General features: G+C 40.8%; 2 protein-coding genes across 3 annotated transcripts; both read right to left on the bottom strand.

Moving 5' to 3' along the window:
* Positions 1-169: 169 nt before the first annotated feature.
* ASCL3 (achaete-scute family bHLH transcription factor 3) lies at positions 170-1087 on the bottom strand. Its single transcript, XM_002916151.4, has one exon. It carries the CDS (start codon positions 1080-1082, stop codon positions 537-539), a length of 546 nt encoding a protein of 181 aa, XP_002916197.1. The 5' UTR covers positions 1083-1087; the 3' UTR covers positions 170-536.
* A 7261-nt stretch (positions 1088-8348) lies between these two features.
* Positions 8349-24338, bottom strand: TMEM9B (TMEM9 domain family member B). Of its 2 annotated transcripts, XM_002916150.4 has the most exons (5): positions 24113-24338; positions 21910-22001; positions 15882-15990; positions 13873-14007; positions 8349-9561 (listed from the first exon to the last, which is right to left on the bottom strand). In XM_002916150.4, the coding sequence occupies exons 1-5, from the start codon at positions 24215-24217 to the stop codon at positions 9406-9408; spliced, it is 597 nt and encodes a 198-aa protein (XP_002916196.1). In that variant the 5' UTR covers positions 24218-24338; the 3' UTR covers positions 8349-9405. The 2 variants fall into 2 exon arrangements, with proteins under 2 accessions (XP_002916196.1, XP_011219212.1); XM_011220910.3 differs by lacking the exon at positions 21910-22001 and having other exon boundaries at positions 24113-24316.
* Positions 24339-25080: the final 742 nt, after the last annotated feature.

Genomic DNA, 25080 nt, shown 5'->3' on the forward strand with positions numbered 1-25080 from the left:
ATGACAATGAGATTTTGTTAGCTACCTTTGCCTCCACCCTGGGTCACTCTCCCATCACGACATGGGTAAGGTATAGATGTATAGATTTCCTGTCAACCCCAAATTATAATAATGAGAACTACCAGACTTGGACAGACCAAGGGAGGTTCATTGTGATCTCTTAGCACGAAGTGTTTGCAGAGGGTGTTACAAGCATTGACTACTCATTGGTCAGACTTTACAATACTTTTGTGAGGGCTTCTCAGCTGAGCCCCTGGCCAAGTGTGTGAGAAGGGCAAGGTGAGGGGTATAGAGAATCCTGGGGACCCCTGCTCCTCTAAAGTTCTTGAAAGAAATCACCAAAGCTTAAGATGCATCTTCTCAATCCCCATAAGATCACATTTAGTACACCCGAACCCTGGTTGGAAACACCCAGCAAAGCTGGACATTGGAGCTGTTACCTCCCTGTGCAGAAGTTACGTTTAGGAAAAACTAGTGAATGATGCTGTAATAAAACCGTTTTGTGAAATTATTTGTTTCTTTTCAGAAACACTGAGTCAAATGATTCTAAAAATGGGGTCAGTGTGGCAGCTGGTGACTGCCATTATGGAGGAAGCTTTCCCAGGGTTATTCTTGGTCTCAGCCTTATCAGGGTACAGAAGAGACTGCAGGTAATTAATATACTTGATGGCAGCTCTGAGGGTTTCCACTTTGCTGAGTCGCTTCTCCAAGTACTCCTCTGGTAGATGATGTCGGAGCTGGGCGTAGCCTTCATTGACACACTTTACCCGCTGCCTTTCCCGCTCATTCCTTTTGCGGATGAAAGCCGGGCCATAGGAGTATTCACACCTTCTATAATTTGGATAAGGCATTGGGAAGGAGAAGGGGCAGGGTTCACCATAATTCTCCATGATCAGGGAATCGCTGGGAAAGGGCAGCAATGGCAGGTCTTCAGGGTAAGGGGACGGCACCGGGGCCTCAGGGTACAGGTGGAAAGTGACCATGGGGTCCAGATAGAAGGACCTGGTCAGTGGCAAGTGGGCAGAATCCGAGAAGGCAGGCAGTTTTTCTGGCAGATTAGAGAAGCTTCGATTGTCCATCATTTCCTCTTTAGCCTGGAAGCATAACCAAGTTTATTAATTTGGCCAGATCGAAAGAGAGTAGATATCATCCACTTTCTCAGAGATCAATGTTTTAAAGCCTTTTCTGCTTTGATGAATCATTTCTGAGCTCATTCTGAAAATGATATGGGGTTACAATACTCTGTGGCTAATAAGAAGGAGGATTCTTTTGGCGATACAGAGAAACAGCATTAAATAACATTGACTCACTTTGTGAGAAAGTTACCCCCTTTCAACTCTTTTCAGTTCTGGTGATTACAAAGATACAGCTTTAGTCTTGTAAGAGTGTGTCTTCCACACTCCTAGAATGCTTTCTGATCTTGCTCAGATGGAAGTCTCCAACAAACGATACAATATAGCTAGAATTTAATAATGGTTTGCTGTTAATTTCTACTAACTGTGAGTTATACTGATTTCACACTGAGGGCAGTGATATAAAATTTCTTTTAAAAATACATCTACTTGAGGGGCGCCTGGGTGGCGCAGTCGTTAAGCGTCTGCCTTCGGCTCAGGGCGTGATCCCGGCGTTCTGGGATCGAGCCCACATCAGGCTCCTCCGCTATGAGCCTGCTTCTTCCTCTCCCACTCCCCCTGCTTGTGTTCCCTCTCTTGCTGGCTATCTCTCTCTCTGTCAAATATAAATAAAATCTTTTAAAAAAATACATCTACTTGAGTAAAAATTGTCACTTAAAGAAAAATAGTAAGTGAATAACAGTACAGGTGGAACACCGATGATGAAGACCATGAAAGTGCATGCAAATAACTGAAGTTTGGGAAACACTGAAATACCGCAATATTCAAATACATGCTGGAAACATTACAAAGGAGTTAATGATCATGAAGCCTCATGGGCATAGCCTTCTTAAATAATACCTGATATGCCAGGGGCAGAACCAAAAATAAAAATAAGAAAGGAATCTTTTGCTCTTAAAAATTCACTTTAAGAACCTTTAAGAAATTCCCCAAACTTCATAGTCAATTTACATAGTTTTACTTACACAGAACTTTAAATATATTGAATGAAGTTCATCTGTATTTAGGTTTTGTCTTTTTTTCCCCACAGGACATACGGATAAAACATGACACCCCGAGAGGTCCCACACCAAGACAGTCCTTTTTTCTGATTAGGTCTTCATGCACCTCATTGATTAAGCCACAATTACTTTTTGCCTTTGACTATAATAATAAAACCACAACAGGGATATTGCAGTTTAACCAGTTAACTGGGAGGCAGGGTAGTGCTGTAGGAAAAAGGCACTCTTCTTTCAGTTATAACACCCTTGAGTTTCGATCTTGGCTTTGCCCCTTCCTTCCTGTGTGTCCTTAGGCAAGTTTCTTAACCTTTCTGAGCTTCACATTTTTCCTAGGATCAACGGAGGTGTTAACTATTCTGCAGGGTGGTTGTGAGGATAAAATGAATGTACAGGCGTTAGTTCTTTTCCTCTTTCTTTACAGATAAATATTTGTGCAGTGTCCTTTCTAAATTACACTTTACAGAAAAACCTGGCTTATATTTTCCCTAACACTAGAAAATCAAACATTGATGTATGCAAAGCATATTTGTTGAGAGAGGACTATACTTAAAATGGAAAAGCAACATGAACTCTGCCTGTGAGCCTCCAGAAACGAGGGAAATATGACTTTCTTGTTCATTCCTCAGGGTGTGGTTTTTTCAACATTTTTGAGAGTGAGGGCTTGACCTCTATGCTTGGCATGGGTGGAGAAAAAGAGGCCACTCTCCTCCCCCAGCCCTGTTTCTGAGCAAGATCAGACCACATGGTCACTTGCTTCTCTACCTGAGCATAGCAAAACCTGCAGCCCGCGCCATGGAATGCATGGAGCACCCTCTAAGCACCAGAATTCAAGGGCGATGAAGTGTATTCCTTTCAAGCGTGAAAAAGCCTGTCCTATCTAGTGTGGCTGCTGAGAGACAAAAATGACTATGGGATCAGAAGGGGCAGCATGCGATGCGGGATGGGTTGGGGTGGGGTGGGTGGGAGGTGGAGAGTGTTATAAGGAGTCATGGTGAACACCCTCGAAAGGAGTCAATAAATACCAGGGAAGGCTCTTCCTAATAGGGGGTTGGGGATGGGGTGGGGAAAGAGATAAATGTGAAAGGTGCAATTAAAAATCAAAGTAGGGGCACCTGGGTGGCTCAATCAGTTAAGCGTCTGCCTTCAGCTCAGGTCACGCATGATTCCAGGGTCCTGGGATGGAGTCCGTGTCAGGCTCCCTGCTTCTCCCTCTCCCCCTGCTCTTGCCTTCTCTCTTTCAAATAAATAAATAAAATCTTTTTAAAAAAAACAAATAAAAATCAAAACAAAGGAACAAGAAATTAAAGATTCCAAATTACTGACCAAATAGCCTAAAATAATTAACTTAAAACAAAAATCTCTGGAAAATTAAAAACTAGCCAAGATTCTGTCACAAATAAAAAGTTGTTGAGAGAAGAGTCAGGCAATTCCCAAGGCAGGAATTCCAGAGGGTAAGAGATCAAGAACATGTATGGCAGAAGCTACAAAATGATGGCACAATGGGTATGGAGCCTGTATTTCTACATTTCTGAGAACAGCAGAGCCTTACAGCTGCCTACGGCTAACAAGGCAGTCCTGGCACAGCAGAGTATTAAAATGCAAAGCAGATGTCAGCAAAGCCAGTCACACACAAGAATTCTTTAGGTATGTTTTTATCCTGACAGATCATTTTAACGTCTTAAGCCCCGACCCAGGTGAAATCTGAGTAATTTGTCTATGCCACAGGTACTTAAAAGTTTCTAGGCTTTAAGTAGACAATGCATAATTCTTGGGAAAAAGAAGCTTAGCATCTCTGTAGACACACTGATGAGAAGTTTTTTTATTGAGCATTTCCCAAAAGTTCACCAATCAGTGTAGTAGCATTTAAATATGATCATCTTTTATTCAAAGAAAATTTAATCACAACAGAATAGAGTGATAGAATCAAAAATGCGGTAAAGAGGATCAAGATAGGAAGCCTAGTGGAGGATGGAAGTGTTTATAGAAATCGAACACAAGTCTTTAAAAGAAAGCAACACGCACTGTTGGTGCTGGGGCTCTGCAGCTCCAGATATACGCACAGCTAACGAACGCACCTATCTTGGGAAAATCTCAGATACCTGTCTTCTGGGAAATAAATGATGAGGTCTTAAGATTTTTTTTTTTTTATTCATTTGTCGGGGGGGGGGCGGAGAGCACAAGCAGGGGCAGCAGCAGGCAGAGGGAGAAGCAGGCTCCCCGTTAAGCAAGGAGCCCGATGCAGGACTCGATCCCAGGGTCCTGAGATCTTGACCTGAGCCAAAGGCAGACGCTTAACTGACCAAGCCACCCAGGCATTCCAATGATGAGGTCTTGATGATAAAATCCTAAAAGATTCTGGCAGTGCTGCTGAGCACAAGAACTTCAACTTTTCAAAGATATTAAAAATATCTAGTGTGTAAAAAACACAAAGCTAAAACTGCACATATAATTAATTGCTTGATGGAATGTTAGGGATGGAAGGAATCTTAGAAACCCTCTTATCCAACCCCTTATACATTGTGAGTTGGCTAAGCTTACAGAGCTGGCAGCAGAGCAGGGGTCAGAACCTAGGACTCCTGATTTCCAAACCAAATGCTTCCCACTCTTCCAGATGATTTAATCACCAGCAAAATCTGGCCCGTTTAACATGTGGGCATATTTGGTAGTTTAAGACAATAGAATAATCAGCTGATAAAATTTATCAAGGCCATGTTCCTATTCTCCCCCCACGGGCTACTCTGAAGAAAAGTCTCTTACCTGTTTTGTTGCTAAGATGCTGTATTTTGGGCTGTGTCAGACTTAACGTGATTTATAGGTGATCATTTAGGAACTGTATGCAAAGTAGCTTACAGTTAAACAGAACTGCTTAGTTCTGGTTTAGCTATTTGTTTCTACCTAATATGTAGATATGGCAACAGATAACAATACTAAATGGAAAGGTTTGCTTACAAAACTAGACTCTTGTAACAAATTCTTTTGTGAAAAGAATGCCTCCCCATTCATCTGGTTTATACGATTTTCTATCAAAATTATTTATGGAAAATATCTGTGAGTAATAGTCTCATAATGTTGATCAATATTCTTTTAAATAGAGATTAAGGCCATGACCAGGAAGGTCAATATGAACCTAAATTTTATTAAAATACCTTTAAATTTATTTTCCTCAATTTAGACTTTTCTGAGTAATTTTAGATGCACAGAAAAATGAAGCAGAAAGTACAAAGAGATCCCATATACCCTTTCCCCTACACATGCATGTCCTCCCCCACCATCACCATCTGCCCCCAGTAATACATTTGTTACAATTGATGAACCCATATTGAGGCATCATTAAAGTCCATAATTTACCTTAGGGTTCACTGTTGGGTGTTGTACATTCTATGGGCTTCAACAAATGTGTACTGACACGTATCCACCATTATGGTATCATACAGAATGGTTTTACTACTCTAAAAAGCCTCTGTGCTCTACCTTTTCATCTCTCCCTGCCCCCAGTACGCACTGATTATTTATTTATTTTTACTGCCTCCATAGTTTTGCCTTTTCCAGAATGTCATATAGTTGGAATTACACAGTACGTAGCCTTTTCAGACTGGCTTCTTGCACTTAGTAATATACACTTAAAATTCCTTCATGTATTTTTCTGGCTTGATAACTCATTTCTTTTTAGTGATGAATAATATTCCATTGTCTGGATGCATCACAATTTATTCATTCACCTACAGAAAGACATCTTGGTTGCTTCCAAGTTTTGGCAGTTATGGATAAAGCTGCTATAACCATCTATGTGCAGGTTTTTGCGTGGATATAAGATTTCAACTTATTTAGGTAAATACCAAGGAGTGTGATTACTGGGTGATGTAGTAAGTTCACGTTTAGTTTTGTTAAGAAACTGCCAGACTGTTTTCCAAAGTGGCTGTACCATTTTGCATTTGCACCAGCAATGAATGAGAGTTCCTGTTGCTCCACGTCCTCACCAGCATTTGGTGGTGTCACTGTTCTCATTTTGGCCCTTCTGATAGGTGTGTGATAGTATCTCATTGTTGTTTTAGTTTGTATGTCCCTAAGGACACCATGTGGAATATCTTTTCATATGCTTATCTGCCATCTGTCTATCTTCTTTGGTGAGGTGTCTGTTCAGGTGTTTGGCCCATTTTTAATCAGGTTGTCTTACAGTTGAGTTTTAAGAGTTCTTGGTGTATTTTGGATAATAGAACTTTATCAGATATGTCTTTTGCAAATATTTTCTCCCAGTCTGTGGCTTGTCTTCTCATTTTTTTGATATTGTCTTTCACAGAGTACAAGTTTTTAATTGTAATGAACTCCAACTTACCATTATTCCTTTCTTTCATGATTCGTTTTTTTTTTTTTTGTCTTATATCTAAAAAGTTATCATCAAACCAAAGATCACCTAGATTTTCTCCTTTGTTATCTTCTAGGAGTTTTAGTTTTGTGTTTTACATTTAGGTCTATGATCCATTTTGAGTTAATTTTTTGAAGGGTATAAGGTCTGCGTCTTTTTTTTTTTTTTTTTTGCATGTGGATGTATAGCTGTTCCAGCACCATATGTTGAAAATGCTTTTCTCAGGACATCTGGGTGGTTCAGTCGGTTAAGCGTCTGCCTTTGGCTCAGGTCATGATCCCAGGATCCTGGGACCAAATCCCACATCAGGCTCCTTGCTCAGCAGGGAGTCTGCTTCTCCCTCTGCCTCTCCCCCCTGCTTGTTCTCTCTCTCTCTCTCAAATAAATAAAATAAAATCTAAAAAAGAAAGAAAATGCTTTTCTCCATTGCATTGCCTTTGTTCCTTTGTCAAAGATCAGTTGGCTACATTTTTGTGGGTCTATTTCTGGGCTCTGTTCTATTTATCTGTCTATTCTTTGGTCAATACCACATTGACACTGACTTGATTACCGTAGTTTTATAGTAAGTCTTGGAGTCAAATAGTGTTAGTCCTCCAACTTTGTTCTTTTCCATTAATATTGTGTTGGCTTTTCTGGGTCTTTTACCTCTTCACATAAGCTTTAGAATCAGTCTTTGATAGCCACAAAATAACTTGCTGAGATTTTGGCTGGGATTGTGTTGAAACTATAGATCATTAGGAAGAACTGATATCTTGTTAATATTGAGTCATCCTATCCATGGATATGAAATATCTCCCCATTTATTTAGTTCTTTGATTTCTTTCATCACTTTTGTAGTTTTCCTCATGTATATTTTGTTAGATTTATACCTATTTAATTCTGGGGAGTGCTAATGTAAAAGGAATTGTGTTTTTAATTTCACTTGTTCATTGATAGTATATAGGGAAGCAATTGACCTATGTATATTAACCTTCCATCTTGCAACCTTTGTATAATCACTTATTAGTTACAGGAGTTTTAGGATTTTGTTTTGTCTTTTGGATTTTCTATATAGACAATCATGTCATCTGTAAACAAAGAGTTTTATTTCTTCCTTCCCAGTCTGTATACCTTTTACTTCCTTTTCTTATTATTGCATTAGCTAAAATTTGCAGTATGATGTTGAAAAGGAAGTGATGAGAGAGGGTATCCTTGCCTTGCTCCTCATCTTGACACGAAAGCTTGTTTCTATTAAGTATGATGTTAGCTTTAGGATTCTGTAGATGTTCTTTATAAAGTTCAAGGATTTCTTCTCTATTCCTAGTTTACTGAGTTTTTTTTTTAAATCATAAATGGGTGTTGGGTTGTGTCAAATGCTTTTTCTGCTTCTATTAATAGGATCATGTTGTTTTTCTTCTTTAGCCTGTTGCTGTGATAGATTTCATTAACTGATTTTTGAATATTCAATCAGCCTTGCATATCTGAGATAAATTCCACTTGGTTGTAGTTGAACTTACTTTTATCTTGTAAAAATTCCTAAAACCTCAACCTTACTAATTTAATGTAATTTTATTATAATTTTTGCCAAGAATTTCTTTGAACAAGATTTCCTTCATGCATTTTATTTTTCTCCTCATGAATTTTAATCTCTCAATTTGTCAAAATAGTAGTTGTATATTTTCAGAGCCCCATCTAAGTACCATATGTTTTTTTTTCTCTCTTTTTCTCCACACATACATGCACACAGATAATTTAGTGCCAATATTTTATGATGAAACACTGTTATAAAACAGTAGTCTCATAACAGGGCACCAAACGTCTTTGTATCTTCGAGTTTATTATACAGCAAAAGAAGGAGGAGAGAAACACTGGTGTTTTAAAAATTATTTTTATTGTTACATTCCAAAGAGGACATAGGAGGAAAAAAGCCAGTTATCCAATAACTGTTATACCTTTCAGATGGAGGCACCCAGAAAGGAACTCCAGTCTTAGTTCAAAGCTGTACACACTAGAGCTCAAACAGCTGCCTCTCCACCTGACCGGAAATGTTGACAAATGTGTGTATGTCACCAATCCAGAGACGCTTGAGGTTAAAAGAAAATTCTTTTATTGCAAGTGTCCAAGTTCTTAGGATTCATCCTTAAAGATACTAGAAGATGAGAAAGACCACACACACCAGACTATGTTTAGTCATTAGAGTAAACTAGCAAATTGCTAGCTTGTTCTAGGATGCATTGCATCAGACATCACAGTACATGAGGAAAATCTGCATTTTATGAAGAGCCACCAGGTAGTTCAGATCCATTTTACCATGAAGTGCAGCCACAGGCCAACCAGATACCTAGATAATATAGTCAGTGCAAAATTCAAATGGGTAAGTCGGGGCTTTGATGAGGCTGGCTACACTGCAAAATATAAATGAAACTTCAAAATAGAATGTTAAGTCTATTTACAAAAGTTTGTTTAGTAAAGTGACTTGAGAAAAGTTATGTTAACCACTTCCCACGCATCCCTCCCCTCCCCTGCCAGAAAGAAAAAAAAAAAAAAGAAAGAAAAAGAAAAAAAAAACCAAAAAACACCTGAAAATTATCTTGAAAACCAAGTTAAAACTGTGTGGTGAAAAAGAGAGTGCTTGTTCCAGATAAAGGACTTCAAGATAATTTACAGGCAGACTTATTTTTATTAGTAAAAGTCACGAATAGGAAAAAGGTTAATTGGCTGACTTTGAGGTGTGTGCTCTTAAAAATGTCTGTATTAATATGTTAACAAGAAAAGAAAATACCAAGCACATTTCTGTTTCCAATTCTGAATTTCCCTGCAACAGTTGGTGAAATCAATAGGGTATTAAAACAAAACCCAGGAAAACTCAGTCAATTTTTTTCAGTTGTCTGCCTCATTTCTTTCTAATCACCTTCGATTTGATTTCCAATTAGCTGAGGACAACATGACGGTCAAAGACGGATTTCCGCTGCTCTTGCACTTGAAGCTTCCAGCGCTGCTGGGCATACTCTACCTTATTCAGCACATTGGCTCGACTACGGGAGCGGGCCAGCACATCATGGGCGTTTGCAAAAGGCTGGTGATCCTGAAAGTCCAGGAATGGAGACCATCACAGATGGCACGCTCAGGGTACAGCACACACACGAAACAGCAATCGTCCAGCCACAGAGACGGGAGCAGCTGGACTTTACAAACACCATTTCTTGAGCCAAGAAGTCCTACGCACTCACGTGCCAAGGGCAAGATGAACTACAGAAACAGGTGGTTCTAGTAGCTTGAGTGAGGAGGAAGTATTTGTGAAATGTTTCCATGAGTCATCATTTCTAAAGACATTTCCCATAAGAAGCAAAGACCAAGACAAAGACAGTGGTCATTTATGTTAAAGACCAGCCTTCCCTGACAAGTAGGGGAAAGAAAATCTATTTTCGTGTTAATATCCACATGTTACAGATATGGAAAAGAGAACTTTTCCTTGCTGTATTCAATACTATATAGCTAATTTGGCAGGGGAAAGACTTATCTTTTACTTTCCTGACTCCTGTCATATTAGAATTGTTACTTGCCAGTTTGGGGCCACATTCACCCTTGGGAAAGGAGCTGACAGGATCTTGACTGGTTTTACTCTTTCCCTGAACCTTTAACACATACACTAAATGGACTGGTTTCCAAAATCCTTTTTCATTTCCCCCTCCCCAATCTGTAACGAAGAGACACAGCTCAAGTGCTACAATCACCCTCTATTACCAAGGACAGTAAGGATTTATTAGCTCAGCATTTTTATTAGATAAACACCTGAATCTTTCACTGCTGAGCACTCAGGGGCTTCCATGTTAGTTGCTGCCTTAAGAAAGAGGCTATTAAAGGGTTACCCAGGTATCTGTGTAGAAAACCAACCTATCCTGGTCAAAGTAAACCAATGCCACTGATGTTTGTAGTCATGACACAGGAAACCACCACGCTAATCTATCTATGAATGAGATATAAACACAGCTGCCTAAATGACAAAAAGCATTCAATGCTAACTTATTGCTTTTGTTTGCCCTTTCCTTGATCTCTTCTTCCTGAACCCCGTGTTAGCAAAGCTTCTAAATGTCCCAACATAGGATCCAAGTCACAAGTTGTACCTCATACATTAAACCTTGCCTCAAAGAAAGAAATACTGTTTTGCTGTGCATGTTTGCAAAAGCTCCACTGTACATCCAAGGCGGGGGCAGCACGTCTACAGAAAGCCCTACACAACCACATACCGATACACATAGCTTTAACTACGTGGAGCTGCAACACCCGGTCTCTTTTTACAGCAAGACACTTAGACACAAAGTCTACATTTCAAAGACATCAGCTTTCTATAAGGAATCTTTCCCTGCCTTCTTTACTGAAATTTCCTCAACTTTTTGCTTAATTTAGGTAACAACTTGTTATAAGAGAGGCAGACAGCAAGACCCCTTTTTAAAATTTTTAACCTTACAAATGAAAATAATAAAAACAATTCCATAAAGTTCGAAATGTTTCAAAGATTTAAGAAAAAAAGTCAGGAACGAGGAAGTCTAAAGTTGTTGGATTACTTGATTTCTCATAAGGAAATAAACTGATCTGAGGTCATCTAACAAATGAACACAAGGCTTAGCTCACCTCACCTTGACTTGGTGTCATATCATCTCGACACACTGATTTTGTTCAAGTAGATTAAACTGACTGATGGGAATACAGTGCTTCAATGGACTGGTATATAAAACAGTATTACCATTGGTTTGTTTTGACATAAACAAGACTGGGGAGAAGGATGCACTTTATCAGCAGAGCAGTTCTCAATTTCATAGTCCTGTTATCTACCCTTCAAGGTAGGGGGAGAAAAACTTTCCTAAGGAACACATTTAAAGGACTAAACAAACCAGTTAATCCTTTTGGTCCCTTTTCCACCTATCAGAACAAGAATGAACTAGCTGTTCGTGGTCATGGATGCTAGAAGAATGCAAACAGAGATTTACCCTTTTCATATGTTTGTTCTTTTTACACCTGATAAAATTACAATAAACACAAAACATGTTTTAATGTAATGCTTTGATAATAGCAATATGTGTCATGGATATATGATACGATAAATATTGTGACTACTTGCAGTGAGCTTCTTAACTATTTGTACGAACTCTCACTTGATTTAAAATGCTCTACAGTGAACAAAAATGAAACAAAGTGAAAGACTGTAACTGAGAATTTAACAAAAACATTTTTAAAAGCAGATAATTCTCATGTTAAGATAAGCAACAACTGTAGGAATTTAAATTTAACTTTTTTGTACATAGTTGTTACCATAAATTCACAGCTAGACTTTAGAAAACCTCTCTCTGCCCAGAATCAAATCAACAGATATCCAAGAGTCAGCCAGGACTCTCAGAGATAATGTTTTCAGTTAATATATGCACAGAATCAATCACTGGTGAACAAAATGGTTATTAAGCACATGACCCCACTAATCAAATGCCTTTCCTACATGTTTTCATCTACATAATTGTGCATCCAGTTCTTTTATGTTCTATGTGTATTACACTAATATTGTTTATTTCTAAAATCAGGAACCAAATATTTAATACTGTAAAGGATACAGTTTAAGTCAGACTTTCTATCTATGTGCCTATTAAGAAATAGTTTATGTGGCCTTTGATATATAACATTTTCACATGTTAGTTCTCAACTGGGGGTGATTTTGTCCCCCAGGGACACTTGGCAATATCTGTGGATACTTCGGATTACCACGATTGGGATGCCAGGCGCTACCAGCATCTAGTGGGTAGAGGTCAGGGATACTGCTAAATATCTTACAATGAACAGAAAACCCCCCACAACAAAGACTTATCCAACCTAAAATGTCAGTGCCGTTCAGGCTGAGAAAAATCTGTCATATGTGAATGAAAAGTAACATGGGAACAGTATTGGACACTCTAATGCTTCTGGTACACAACCACCTGTCCTTCTAGCTCTCTTTCCCCACTGGCCCCATATGCCTAGTTTTTGACCACATCAGATCTCTCTACTTTGCCTTTCTCCCAGCCTATCAATAATCCCCTCCTGGAATTCTTAAAAAATGAACAGGCATTTCTTACACAATTAAAAATAAGAGGTGGAAATGTACTATAATTAGTCATTTCTTTTACATGTCCGTTTCTGTTTTATTCATCTCTCTAGTCCTAGTACCTAGCAGAGGACCTGATACAGAAAAGTTACCCATTATGTGTTGAACTAATAAGGAAGCAAGGAAAAAAGAGGCAAACAGAGGTGTTTCTATGAAAGTTCTTGACAAAACATAAATGAAATCTTGCCCAAATAAGTTGAGTATTCATAATTGATATTCATATGATAACAACATATTGATCAAAAAGCAGGCTCTGTTTGTAGTAATAATTCAAGCCATCCAGTCAGGATTCCCTCTTCCCATCTTTTATCAACAGGGCCACAAGCCATTCCAGGATAAAAGGACTTCTGACTATAGTTAGCAAGGGTTCACCCTGGCTTTAGCTTTTGGAACTGGTTCTTGAAACTCTATTGAATTTTATCCGTTTTAAGGAACGTAGGCCAATAAAGTAATCCAAAATAAAAAGTAATTTCTAAAAAAATTATACATAGAATAATAAAATGGTGGAAAATTTGAAAATAGGCCCGAACAGATTAATGACAAAACAATATAATTCTCTAAGCTATACTGAATAATAAGTTGTGGACTATGTCAACTACCAGACTTTTTTTTTTTTTTTAATTACCAGACATTTCTGAATGAAGTAATGTTAATACAAAAAGGGGACCACAAAACAATTTATATGCTGATTATACCAACTATATGTTATAAATAGAAATGCATTTTTTAAGACAGGAAGGGAATTGGAATGATGATTTTATTTTTCTCTAAGGATCATAGATTTTTTAAGAGGGAGGAGAAAAGAAATATAAAACATCGGCAGGTTATCAAGCCGCACTTCATTAAGAAAAGAACACTGTCTTCATGCTTCCCTTCACTAAAGCCTCTTTGCCTTCTATATATTTGGTCATGTTGACAGGAATGGTATTCAGGCAGGAGCTTGGGGAAAAGTCTATCTCAGAATCTCAGAAGTTTTCTCAGTGTAAACAGGGAAAGGCAATGAGAATTGTGCCCTTGATACCAAAGGGCAAAGCCTTGTACAGCACACTCACCAAGGATCATCAATTTAGACCGCCAAATTGATGGCTACCCAGAGCGATTTCCTCATGAAGAGACACGGACTAAAATCACAACAGTCCTTAGCTTCTCTAGCGGAGGACCTGCTCCAGCACATGGACATCTACATGCAACTATTTTTCACTTGCTCTTCATATGAGATGATGACAGAGACCGGCCACGCACAGTGAGGGCGTGCCAAGTACTTACCCCAACATCATCATCGCTCTGTATCAATTGTGAGTGTCCAAACAGGCGTCTCTTCAGTATGGGCTCAACCAGGGTAAGGTACACCATGTACAGAAGTAGAAGGCCCAAAATGGAGAGATAAATTATAATGGTAACCTAAAGGAAGTTGAAATTAAGTTACATCTCTACTCAAGCCAAGAAATCAGAATTTTGTGTAATAAGAGTGACACCACAGTGAATACTGATTTTTCTGCTGAGCATACAGGCTCCTATACAAGCCAGATCCCAACATAAACAAACTAACTCGTCACCAAGATATTATTTAAAGAAAAAGAGAAAAGAAAGCATTTTGTCTTTGGGATCTTATTATGAGTCGTCAAAACTCCATTTTCACCTACTGCTAATCATTTGTCACCACTGCTCACACACCACTTTTCTTTTTTCACCTGAATACAGTGTCCTAGATTCAGCAGCACAGTGTTTAGAAAACTTAAAGGAACCCTAACAAAAAATGTAATTCAGATGAATTTCAACAGAATACTCTTTTACATTAGTTCAGATATACAAAAATACATTTCAGGCCAGTGAGTTTTCTTGAGTTCTTAATCTGTATGCTGTCAAAAAGTACAGTGTGACACCCTTCTCCCCCCACCTCTAGGACGGCTATAATTAGAGACAGACTGTACCAAATGTTAGCAAGGATGTGGCAAAACTGAAGCCTCACACATTGCAGGTAGGAATGGAAAATGGGACAACCATTTTGGAAAACAATCCATCAGTTTCTTAAAAAGTTAAAATAAACTTACCTCTCTAAGGAATCTACCTGACAGGAAAACATATATCCACACAAAGACATGTGCACGGATATTTATGACAGCATTATTCATAATAGTTAAAATCTGGAAGTAACCCAAATGTTTATCAACTGATGAATGGATAATGAAAATGGATTATATTCATATAATAAAATGATATTCAGTAATAAAAAGGGATTAAATATTGATAACGTGTTACAACATGGATAACCCTCAAAAACATGCTAACTGAAAGAAACTAGTCACAGAAGACCACATGCCGTATGACTCTATTTATATGAAATATTCAGATCTGTAGAGACACAAAGCAGAACAATGATTGTCTAAGGCTAGGGGTGGGAATGAGATTAACTGTAAATGGGCACGAGGGATCTTTTTGGGGTGATGGAATGTTCTAACACTAAATTTAAAAAAATTGTTTCAAATTTCCTAAAATTTATTCAATTGTACACTTACAATGAGTGACTTTTAGAGTCTGTAAAGTACACATCAGAAACTTAGCTGAAAAATAAAAAGGTACAGTGAGGATTTCTCTACAGGACAGCACCCTGCTGGAGCAGGAACTCTCCTACAGAAATCTTTGTAACTGTTACAGCTCACCACCCCAGATTCCCCATAAGGGCTTTTCTAAGGGGAAATGAATGGGAAGCTCCACGTAAGAAAACTGGGGAGAACTGTAAGCCACCGTAGGAAAGTAACTGAACTCATCAGAGGCCCAAACGGTGATCAGAGTGATCTATGTTCTGTTTCCTAGAAGAAGCAAAGAAAGGAAATCTTAGAATCCAGAAGTGGTATTTCTAGAATAAAGTAGTCGATATATACATTTTTCCCCTAAGGGTTGGGAAGGCAGGAGGAAAAGGGCCTAGTCATGCTGTGTTCTCACTAACTTCTGGCATATGTGACCCACAGAAAAGCTGGGATATCTTTCAGGATATGCTAATTACACACAGGCATTTTCGTGCCATTTCACACTGTCCCACCTATGTAACGTGTCCTAAGTAATCCACAAAGCATCTCAGTGAGGCAGAGAGCAGACCCATGGCTCCTCTGGGGCTGGTACTGGGGACAGGAAGGAAGGGGTTAGTGGATGGTGGGGAAGGGAGGGAAGAACAGGGGTTGAGTGAATGAAATAGAATTCAGATGTCCAAAATTTTCTTCTTGTCTAGATACCATCAAAAACGATTCCAGAAGCAGAAGAGATGATTTTTTTTTTACCTTGATTGTAACAGAGCTTCTCTCCTCATATTTGCACTCACAGCGCAGACAGTACGCTTCTACGTCGGGCCCGCGCACGGGCATGGGATCCACAACGTGAAGGCAATCACTGAAAAAACAAGGATAAAATATTGCTTCAGCCTACCTGGATTTTCTACTTAGACTGATCAAAACTTTCCTCAGATCCAGAATAATCACTGAACTTAAGAATTTAAGGAACAAATAATGAGGGAAGTGAAATCATTTGCTCTCTCAGTATTAGCAATTTGGTGAGATTTAACAGTTTAAGAACCATAAAGACACATATATAGTAGCTATTTTCAAAAGTGCTGCTGTTAACGTTTAAAAATGCACCTGAAAACACAAGGATGCCCACTCTCGCCACTATTATTCAACATAGTACTAGAAGTCCTCGCAACAGCAATCAGACAACATAAAGGGATAAAAGGTATCCAAATCGGCAGAAGAAGTCAAACTGTCTCTCTTTGCAGATGACATGATACTCTATATGGAAAACCCAAAGGAATCCACTCCCAAACTATTAGAAGTTATAGAACAATTCAGTAAGGTGGCAGGATACAAAATCAATGCCCAGAAATCAGTTGCATTTCTATACACGAATAACGAGACTGAAGAAAGAGAAGTTAGGGAATGCATCCCATTTACAATAGCACCAAAAACCATACGCTACCTTGGAATTAACTTAACCAGAGACGTAAAGGATCTATATNTGGAACAGAATAGAGAACCCAGAAATGGACCCTCGGCTCTTTGGGCAACTAATCTTTGATAAAGCAGGAAAAAACATCCGGTGGAAAAAAGACAGTCTCTTCAATAAATGGTGCTGGGAAAATTGGACAGCTACATGCAAAAGAATGAAACTTGACCACTCTCTCACACCATACACAAAAATAAACTCCAAATGGATGAAAGACCTCAATGTGAGACAGGAATCCATCAAAATTCTAGAGGAGAACATAGGCAACAACTTCTATGACATCGGCCAGAGCAACCTTTTTCATGACACATCTCCAAAGGCAAGAGAAACAAAATAAAAAATGAACTTGTCAGACTTCATCAAGTTAAAAAGCTTCTGCACAGCCAAGGAAACAGAAAAATTAAGAGGCAGCCCACGGAATGGGAGAAGATATTTGCAAATGACACTACGGATAAAAGACTGGTATCCAAGATCTACAAAGAACTTCTCAAACTCAATACACGAGAAACAAATAAACAAATCATAAAATGGGCAGAAGATATGAACAGACACTTTTCCAATGAAGACATACAAATGGCTAACAGACACATGAAAAAATGTTCAAAATCATTAGCCATCAGGGAAATTCAAATCAAAACCACACTGAGATACCACCTTACGCCAGTTAGAATGGCAAAGATAGACAAGGCAAGAAACAACAATTGTTGGAGAGGATGTGGAGAAAGGGGATCCCTCCTACATTGTTGGTGGGAATGCAAGTTGGTACAGCCACTCTGGAAAACAGTGTGGAGGTCCCTTAAAAAGTTAAAAATTGAACTACCTTATGACCCAGCCATTGCACTACTGGGTATTTACCCCAAAGATACAGACGTAGTGAAGAGAAGGGCCATATGCACCCCAATGTTCATAGCTGCATTGTCCACAATAGCTAAATCATGGAAGGAGCCGAGATGCCCTTCAACAGATGACTGGATTAAGAAGTTGTGGTCCATATATACAATGGAATATTACTCAGCTATCAGAAAGAACGAATTCTCAACATTTGCTGCAACATGGATGGCACTGGAGGAGATAATGCTAAATGAAATAAGTCAAGCAGAGAAAGACAATTATCATATGATTTCTCTCATCTATGGAACATAAGAACTAGGAAAATCGGTAGGGGAAGAAAGGGATAAAGAAAGGGGGGGTAATCAGAAGGGGGAATGAAGCATGAGAGACTATGGACTATGAGAAACAAACTGAGGGCCTCAGAGGGGAGGGGGGTGGGGGAATGGGATAGACTGGTGATGGGTAGTAAGGAGGGCACGTGTTGCATGGTGCACTGGGTGTTATATGCAACTAATGAATCATCAAACTTTACATCGGAACCCAGGGATGTACTGTATGGTGGCTAACATAAAATAATAAAAAAACATTAAAATAAAAAAAAATTATGGCACAAAAAAAATAAATAAAAGCATTCAGGAGTTAGGACGAAAAAAAAATGCACCTGAAAAATCTCAGATGGGATCAAAAACTACTTAGCACATCAAGTTATATTTAGACTTTTCCATTTACCAAGAAAAAAATTGCTTTAAATGATTTAAGGTATCTTGGGTCATTGTTCAAATATGAGATTATCTCTTTTCTGAATTAACATCAAACTTAACTGCCACAGAGTGGTATATAAATGGCTGATCACACTGAACAGTGGTGAAATTCTGAAACTCTGGAAACTGAGCTCTCAAAGGTGCAGTAAGAAACAATTACTTTTCAAAAAAAAGAAAAAAGAAAAACAACTACTTTTCTTAATGAGCAAAAGTCTATTGAAAACATATGGAGAAACAGGATTAGGACAACAAAAATATTTGAAATGAAAACTGATTACCCATAAGAAGTATATAAAAAATAATAAAAGGCTAGATGTTTTTGTTGTTAGATGTTCTTTACTTTTTTCCCATTTTCTAGGCCACTTATTTATGGCTTATGAAAAAAGCAATTCCATCAAAAAAATCTTTCCCCAGAAATCTGTCAATTCTAGGAAATAAATTATGACTCTCCCCAACTATTAAGAGCCTACTACTCTGTTTACCTTCAGCAAAAGTAGGCAAAACTCTCCTGTCCTGTCAACTGCTGGGCAATTTTCTTTTGTCATCTCTTCCTCAGATACTTCTGGCTGTCTGAAGAACTATGATAGCATCCTGTCTCATTCCACCCATCTTTCTTGCAGGTACCCAATGCTCTAGGCTACATCCTTCCCTTTGTCCAGCAAAATCTACTTTTTTGTGCCCCATTCCTTCGGAGCCATGTCATAAAGAGAGAAAACTCCAAATGGCATAAATGATGAAAATTCAATCCGTTATCCCTAACAGGTAATTTAATTTCAGCAAAGATACTAATGAAAAAATAAGCCTCAACTGGTAGTATGGTAAGGTCCCACAACTCACACCATACAAATTTGTGTTATCTGTTCCAAACATATAAGAAAACCAGGAATGTATCCAGCTGGATGCAGGCATAAAACAGCAGAGGAAGCTAAATCCCATTCAATCACAGAGGTCACCCAGCCCAGCACTTTCAGAGGTCATCTGCACAAGGTCACAGAGTAGATTAGAAGCTAAAAGGACTAGAACCCTGGGTTCCTACCACCTAGGTTGGCTCCTCCGTATCTCTCTGAACCTCAGGAAAATAAGACTTATCTCCTAGTTTCCCATTTCAGCTTTAGAAGCCTTCATAACAAAACCTAGGAATTACTTGGGGGAACTAAGTGTTGAGGATTGAGTGGTTTGTTTGTTTGTTTGTTTTTTAAGTACAGATACAGTTTAATAACAAGGAGATACTGAGTGCTGTGCAAAAGTTGTGGAGGGTGGGAGAGGAAGGTTGGTCCTGGCTGGCTAGTTGTAAACCTAGAACCCAGATACAGAGCACAACCACTCTGGGAACGAGGCAACACCTCCCCCTAGTGCCAAAACAGGGATATTATCAGCTAACATCACACCCCAAACAAACCAGAGGACCTCAAACTTTTCTTCAGTCAGACAGCGGAAGTCAATAAAGAATTAAAGCTAACAATGGGACAAAATGGAAGTCAGACGGTAAAACTATATCTAGGACCAAACAAATATTGGAGGCTTTGTAAAGTCATAACATCCTGATTAATCATAACCTGCTTACCCTTCTAAAACCAGTTAACAGCTGAGAACCTATCTCCAGTAAAAGGCTGAGCTGCAGGAAGGAAGCAAGGGAGAGGGGGAAGAAAGATCACAAACAAGACTTGTTTTCAACTGTTTCTTTTCAAAGCTCCCCATTTTGACCAAAAACCAGAATGAATGGCATATGGTTCTGTCTGAACCTGGAATTATAAAAAGTCAGTGAAAAGATCAGTGCTAAACACTTGAACAGTGAGTTCACCTGCCACTCAAATAATAGGCATCACATTCTATTACTGATAATACATTAAATGAATTGTAAGTGTTTAATGTCTTTGGAAAATGTATAAGAATAACTTAAAAACTTATTTGAGCTTTCTTGTATCATAAAAGTAACTTGATGATATAAAATCTATAAGAATATAGCTAAATTACTTTGTAATATGAGACAATTTAAAGTGGAGCACTGAAGTTCATAAGAAGTTTTCAAGATTGAGGGGCGCCTGGGTGGCTCAGTCGTTAAGCGTCTGCCTTTGGCTCAGGGCGTGATCCCGGCGTTCTGGGATCCAGCCCCATCAGGCTCCTCTGCTAGGAGCCTGCTTCTTCCTCTCCCACTCCCCCGCTTGTGTTTCCTCTCTCGCTGGCTATCTCTCTGTCAAATAAATAAATAAAATCTTTAAAAAAAAAAAAGGAGTTTTCAAGATTGAATATCAGATTGAACTTAAATGTATACTATGGGAAGAAGAGACAATGGCATCAATAAAAGAAACATGCCCCCCACCCCCGCGAAAGAAAGGAAAGGAAAGGAAAGAAAGGAAAGGAAAGGAAAGGAAAGGAAAGGAAAGGAAAGGAAAGGAAAGGAAAGGAAAGGAAAGGAAAAAAAGAAAAGAAAAGAAAGATGGATGGATGGAAGGAAGGAAGGAAGGAAGGAAGGAAAGAAAGAAAGAAAGAAAGAAAGAAAGAAAGAAAGAAAGAAAGAGGAAGAAACATGCTCAAAGCCTGCCTTTTCTTTTTCAAAGTCAGCTTGAAATGTTGTAACCAAATGAATTTAATTTTGCTTTCAAAGTTTTGCTGACTATTTAGCTGTGAAATCGGGTACATGTGAAACTTCCTAGCATTTGGAGCTATTTTTCTTGTATGCCTATGCAATATTCCACCACGTTTACAAACCATAACGCATCACAATACCATGAGGAGCCCATCCATCCTGCTACAAAACCACTGCTTCCCAATCATTTTATGCTATATGCAGAAAACCTATCAGTTGTAAGGTCCATAAATAGAGAAGGCTGCTGGTGGCTAGTGAGTCAAGATCCCAGTCACACAAGCCTGCCTGATACTCCGAGGGCTGAGGGAGCAACCTCTTGATACACCTAGATCGACAGCACACCCACAGGAAGCGATGATGTACGTGGCTCATTCCCATTCCTTCCTGAGCCTTTTGACACTTTTAAACATAGTCTCCTGCATGTGGCAATATATCATCAAGACCTACAAGTTGTGAAAATGATAACCCAGATAAATGAGGCTTGCTTACCTTCCACTGAAAAGCAAGGGGAAGGACTAAAATTTAAGAGGGCACAGGAAGGTCTACAGGCACTTCAGGTGCCACAAACTCAGCTCTGTCCCTTATAAAATCCTCCCTCTTGGGGCTTGTTTTTTGGCTATATTCCCTGAAGTTTACATCATGCACTCAGGACCTTATTCTCACTTTTTCAAATAGAAGTGGAATTTGACACACTTAAAAAGAAATACAGGTGACCCCTGAACAATGGGTTGAACTGCATGGGTCCACTGGTATGCAAATTTTTTTCAACAGATACAGCACAGTACTGCAGATGTATTTTCTCTTTCCTATGATTGTCTTAATAACATTTTCTTTTCTCTAGTTTACTTTATTGTAAGAATACAGTATAGAACACATATAAAATATGCGTTAATCAACTGTTTTATTGGTAAAGCTTCTGGTCAACAGTAGGCTATTAGCAGTTAAGTTTTGGGGGAGTCAAAAGTTATATGCAATTTTTGACTGTGCCGGGGTCAGCACACCTAAGCCCTACGTTGTTCAAGGGTCAACTGCATTTAAAAAGGAAACAGTACATTGGATGAACATTCTGGACTAACAGTGACAACCACAAAAAGAAATCTGACAGGTAATTCAGTAATCTAGAATACTTACCAATCTTTTTGGGATATGTTCTTATTATAAATATGCCCAGAATTATCTTTATAGGGAGGACAGATACATTTACATCGGACATCCTCGAAATTCTGTAACCAAAATGGAAACTTAGTATAGCCTGTTAACAGTTTAGCAATAATATTTTTAAAACTGTACCATATACATTTTGCTAAGCATCCCCTGCCAAATTTTCTAAAACTAGTCATTTTGCGAGACAGAAGGTTTTAAAAGCCACAGGTTCTTTTTGGTAATGCCAACGAACCATTTTACATTACATAAAATTATTTTGAAATAATACCTGTACATGATCTGTAATTAATCACGTCTATAGGTCACATGACAGTCAAACTGTGGTAATGTCATCACCATCTACGTGCCAGTACAACGACACAGTAGACAGATAGCTGTGCCTGCAAATAAGAATCTGATTACAGAAGGATGGGGAAGAATCAAACTAAAAATTACTCACAAAACAAGTCACAATTCTTCTAACCACCATCCTTCCACCCTTTGGTAGAATGGCACTGATATAGAGGGGTGGACCAGAGCTCTACAGCAGGGGTGAAATTTTAGAGGCATTCAGCTTTATTTAGAAAGGAAGTACACAAGGGAAGTAGCTGGAGTCTAGCTGAGATCAGTTTGGTCTACTCTTCCCAGGAAACTTTGCTTCTAATCACTGGTAGACAGAGGGGATAACTACTGATAAAGCAAGTTTCAAGAGGTGGAAAAAGAGGGGACTAAATATATGAGTACAGGGAATAGGAGAAGTTTCATCAGCAAAGGGGAATTTATCTGAGAAGGCAAGTGGCTCATTAGTCCCCAAAGGACAAGGCCCACTGCTCCAATATGTAGTGCTATGTCTGGCAGAGCTGTTGACAATGCATTCATTCAGCAACCACTTAGCATTTGCTCAGTGCTGAACCTTGTGCTCAATGAAGTGGATTCAGATAAGTGTAAGACATGGTTCCTGCCAGTAATGAGGACACACCCTAGTAATGGAGACTGACAGATAAATACATCACTACAATACACTCTTAAAGTGATGACAGGAGATATGCAGAGGACAGACAGGAGACTTGCTGCTGTCCCTATTTCTGGTGGGAGGTAGGAAAGATTTAAAAAAGAACTCCCGACCAAAACCCCCTGATCTGTCTGCATTTAACCTGTCTTTCCCATCCCCTGTATTTAAAGATATTCTAGATTAAAACTCCTATTTTTTAAAAAGGCAAATTTCATTCTGTTTCCCCATCACGTTAACGTGAATTCTTTCCGTTTTCTCCAGTAAGGAGCTAGCTCACCGAGGATGAAGCCGAAGTGTGTAGGGTGGCAGAGCAGGACTGGAGGGTAGCAGCATGAAGGGGACTAAAGAGCAGCATGAGGAGGCTGGAAGAGCCAAGAAGTGGCGCACGGGAGAAGGCTACAACTTTACCTCCCTTGTAGTTTGGACCCTTCCTTCCCCACTCAATTATCAGGAAGAAAGAAGGCAAAAAAAAAAAAAAGGGGGGCCAAGAGATCCTGGAGGGAGTTAGGTCAGAATATTAGGCTGGTGAGACTGTCCCACCCCAGACTCTGTCTCTCTTCCCAGGTCCTCCTGGGAAGGAAGGCTGCCAGGAGAGGCAGGTTCCTGCACTGGGAAGGGAATCGGTTCAGGGATAAGTGGAAATGAGTTAGCTCCTAACCGCGAAGATTTCCGCGAGGTGGGGGCTTCTCGTAACTTTGGTTTAGGGAATGGGGGCGGGGCAGGAAGAGAGCGGTCTGCGAGGCAGGTGGAAGGCGGCGGGAGACTTAAGGAGCTGAAGGGTGGAAAGTTAAAGGCTCTCAGAGCGGGAAAGGCTGTAAAGTGTGAGGTGGGTGCTGTCGGGCTGGGGAGGGAAATGTCTAGGGGTGGAGGAGCTGCCGTCCGGGCTGCGGGCACCGTGACGGCTAGGTGGAGCTGGGGACGCGGGCGGGGTGTCAGGCGGGAAAGGGGGAGTAGTGACAGGACTACGGGTGGGAGCGCGGAAGCGGCTGTCGGACTGGTGTCGGGAGTGCTGTGAGGCAGCAGCGTGCCGGCTGGGGGTGTCGCAAGGGCTGTGAAGCTAGGGGTCGGGCCGGCAGGGCCGGGCGAGGAATGGGGCGGGGAGCAGGGTGACAGACTCAGTTTCCGCAAGGCCGGAGGAGGGAGGAGCTCCTGTCCTGCGCGAAGGCTGGGCGGACTCACCTTGGCGGCGTCTGACAGCTGCACGAGCAGCAGCACCGACAGCGCCAGGCAGGACAGGCTAAGCAGGGAGCCGAGCCGAAGGAAGCCTCCCCACAGGGTCGCCATCGCTGCCAGGCGCGGCGGTTCCCACAGCCCGGAGCCCCCGAGACCTGCTGCCGGCTGGGGCTCCGGCTCGGGATCCGGCTCCGGCTCCTCCGGCCGCACTTCCGTCTGGGCCTTGGCGTCACCGGCCGCGCCGGGTCAGCTACAAAAAGCATCCGCCCCGGAAACGCTTCCCGGCGCGCAGGGCCCGGAGGCTGCGCGATGCCGCGTCTGCTGGGCGTACACGCCGGCGGGGAAAACGAAGGGGCGCCTCGGGCGGGGCAGCCTCGGCCGGGCAGCGCTTTGAGGCGCGAAGCTGGCTGTCCCGGGCGCAAAAGCAGCGGGGGCTGTGGACCGCCAGTGCCGTGGGAAGTCCTCTCGCCCCGGGGACCTCAGACGGGAGCTTCCAGCGACCCCTGCGAGGCCGGAGCCGTTCGTTGCCAGACCCCTGAGGCTGGGTGAGCCCAAGCCCTGGGATCGCTCGAGGGGGCGGCTGGTGGGGGCGTGGAGTGGCCGAGCCATCCCGTCGCCGCAAGCCTACCCCCAGCCAGGGGGTGGGGTCCTCTCGGGCACTTTGGGTGCTAACGTGCCGCCCGCTCGCGTCCCGGACGCCGCTCCCCGCAGGGTTTCTAACGATCTCTGCTTTCCAGGCTGGCTTCTGTTTGGGTCCCCCCGCTTGCCTGCCGCGGGGGGCTGACCGCCTAGGCCCAGCCTGTTGCCGGACCTGGGCCACGTCAGGCGGGGCCAGGCTGCCGGAGGTGGAAGGTGTGGAGTTGGCCGAAGAACCGCCCTAGCAGCCTCCTCCGCCCAGGACTCCAGAAGGTGGGCCGTTGCGGCGCTGCAACCCTACTCCAGGGCGACTGGCCTCCCAGTCAGAGTTGGGGGAG

This window comes from Ailuropoda melanoleuca, chromosome 8 (assembly GCF_002007445.2).
Source record: "Ailuropoda melanoleuca isolate Jingjing chromosome 8, ASM200744v2, whole genome shotgun sequence".
Classification (NCBI taxonomy): domain Eukaryota; kingdom Metazoa; phylum Chordata; class Mammalia; order Carnivora; family Ursidae; genus Ailuropoda; species Ailuropoda melanoleuca.